Raw genomic sequence first — 3,034 nt, 5'->3', positions numbered from 1 at the left:
TCTTTCTTGCCAGCAACTTCTTTTTCCAGGAGGATCTCAGCAACGGGTTCTTTGTGAGACCCATCCAGGAACCCTAGCATGCCGGCGGCACGAACGTGCGGCAGCACCTGCGCCCGCCATATGAGGAAGTTATCCCTCGTGAGCTTCTCAGTGATGGTGTGACCCAAGGAAGCAATGGAGGGAACAGCCATGGTGACAGCGGAGGATGAGGACGACATGGCAAGGGGCGCGGTGCGATGGAGGGCAGCGAGGGCAGGGTGCGATGGTGCGAGCTAGACGTGGTGGAAGAGCCTAGCTATCTGATACCATGTGAAAAACTGGATGCAAGCGTATACACCTCGGCAGGGACGCGTTCGTGTTATATAGGGCACCAAGCCAGGATTTACATGCGGTTACAACTCAGGTTTATCTTAGGATTGATCTCCAAGTAAACTACAATCTATCTTTAAAATAAATCACATCATTAGGAGTTAGGTACGGTTTACAACAATACCGTATTCTAACTATATACATCGTTTAACAGTGAGCACATGGAGTGGTGCATGCTATTTTCCTTGGTTACCGGGGTTGCAGTCTCCAGTTCTGGGCTGATTAGAGCGACATGACCATCAATGTCTTTGTCTAACATGCACCCAAATGCAGAATCCCGGCGGCGAACACACGAGCTTGCACATCCACCGCTGACGAGGTAGGAAACCTCTGCTTATCTTTTAAATCTAAGATATAATAAATCTGAAAATTCAAAATAGGACCATGCGTCGGCAGGTAAGCTGGAATCCTCCTTACGTTCAAGTGGTTGGATACGACTTTGAAAGTTAAACATGAGTCCCATCGTCGTGCAGGTGAGAGCGAGAGATCAATTAGCTTTTTATTTTTTGAGGACGAGAGATCAATTAGCTAGCTAGGATCACTTAAACATACGTCCAAACCGAGGGAGAGCCCTCCATGTGAAGTCCTCATGATGTACGTCCGTACGTACATTCTTCTATAAATACATAGCACGGCCATACCACCATCCCATCCCATCCCTTCCTCTCCTCCTTCCCTCCGCAACACCCTCCATCATCTGCCTCCTCTCGGGACGCCGGCCGGCCGGCGACCCTGGCAACATGAAGCTCCTTCCGACCGTCTTCCTTCTCCTCCTAGTCGTCCTTGCATTGGATGGTACAGCCTTGCTTTTTTCCTATCCGTATACTACCTCAATCGCATCGAGCTCTTCATGTACTGACGTGATCCACGACCTATATACACTGTTGACAGATGTGGAGGCCCGAGGCGCACCCAGGGGTCATGGTGCACACCGCCAGTGGTCCAGCATGTTCGTCTTCGGCGACGACTTTGTCGACAACGGCAACGTTCCCAACATCATCGGTGAGAAGACGTCGCGGCAATGGAGCTACCCGTACGGCGCTTACCGCAACTCCAGTTGGTCTGGAGCTCCTGTTCCAACAGGACGCTTCTCCAACTACCGGATGCAGTCAGATTTCATCGGTACGTGCTATGCTATACCATTAATTCCAGTGGACTTGAACTTTTAGAACTTCTAAATATATATTGCTAGAACTATTAGATGGACTACTGCTAGTGTGCTATGACATGTATCATTATACCTCTATAATCGATCATATATATTGCCTTGTCCTTGCAGCAAGGATGTTGGGCCTCAATGAAGCCCCTCCAGCCTACGAGCTCACATCAGACCAATCTTGCGACTCATCTGGCATGACCTTTGCTTTTGGCGGCGCTGGTGTCTTCAAGGTGACGGAGAAGAAAGTGCGGACCCTTGCCGCACAGGTCCAAGCTTTCAAGAGGCTAGTCAACGACGGGGTCATCCCAACACGACAGCTTCATCACTCTGTTGCGCTCATCGCCATCTCCGGCAATGACTACATGACTGGCTCCGACGCCAACAGTGGCTTCTACTCGAGCTTCGACGATGTGAGTAGGAGTAGTTCCTAAGAAACTCAAGCAATTAAACCATCAATTACTACTTATATGGATCTTCACCTCACTAATTATTATTAACTTTTCATGCATGCAATTGCAGCTCGACACTTACATGGGAAACGTGGCGACTGAGATCCTAGATAATGTGGCACAGCTGCAGATGCTTGGTGTGAGAAAGGTGCTAGTAAACAATTTGCATCCCGTTGGTTGCACTCCTTTGCAGACTAGCTCCAACAACCATACCACATGTGACCTTCTCGCCAACTATGGCGCATCCGTGCATAACAAGTATCTAAACCAAATGATCGGAGAAAGGGACAACGTCCACATACTGGACCTCTACACTGCCTTCACCGATATAGTCAATCACGCCCCTGGTAAATACTCCCTCCGTTCCTAAATATAAGTCTTTTTAGAGATTTCACTAAGTGACTAGATACATAGTAAAATAAATGAATGTGCATTGTAAAGTATGTCTATATACATCCGTATGTAGTTTTCTAGTGAAACCTCTTATATTTAGGAATCGGAGGGAGTACATGCATATATATATATATATATCCGTGTGGATGTTGTAAGTCAAATCTTGCTTCTAATGCGTTCATATGCAGGTGAAGGGTCGGATCGGTCCAAGGATTTCAAGCGCAAGCTGACCCCATGTTGCAAGAGTTCCTATGAGGGAGGGTACTGTGGAGAGCGTAGCAGCTCAGGCAAGCACCTGTACGATCTATGCGAAAATCCCGACAAGAGGTTCTACTGGGACGAGACACACCCGACACATGCTGGGTGGGAGGCTGTAATGGAGGCGCTGGAGCAACCTCTGATGGAATTTCTGGATCAGGACTACATTCCATGATGCGTTGTATTTTTATTACATTAATAATTGGTAGTTGGTGTTGAGTAAATAGGCAATTTTCCGAGTACATTAATCCACAAAATAATAACTAGCATGGCATTGACTAGACTAATGACATACTGATCTTGAGCTAACCTAACACATACTACGCATATAGTGGATACATCTATGCAAACAAGTAGTACTGCTAGAATAAATACGAACATGAGGATAAACGAGTCATACCCTCCA

The 3,034-nt window shown here is 47.1% G+C and overlaps 1 protein-coding gene across 1 annotated transcript; it reads left to right on the top strand.

Annotated features, from left to right (window-relative positions):
* Positions 1-1,109: 1,109 nt before the first annotated feature.
* On the top strand, positions 1,110-2,803 carry LOC123412315 (GDSL esterase/lipase At5g03610-like). The gene is made up of 6 exons (XM_045105272.1): positions 1,110-1,164; positions 1,261-1,491; positions 1,649-1,938; positions 2,048-2,125; positions 2,171-2,324; positions 2,559-2,803. Exons 1-6 carry the CDS (start codon positions 1,110-1,112, stop codon positions 2,801-2,803), a joined length of 1,053 nt encoding a protein of 350 aa, XP_044961207.1.
* The last annotated feature ends 231 nt before the right edge of the window (positions 2,804-3,034 follow it).

The sequence above is a fragment of the Hordeum vulgare genome, chromosome 7H, assembly GCF_904849725.1.
Source record: "Hordeum vulgare subsp. vulgare chromosome 7H, MorexV3_pseudomolecules_assembly, whole genome shotgun sequence".
In the NCBI taxonomy this organism is placed as follows: Eukaryota; Viridiplantae; Streptophyta; class Magnoliopsida; order Poales; family Poaceae; genus Hordeum; species Hordeum vulgare.
This window is presented reverse-complemented; position numbering and strand designations above follow the sequence as displayed.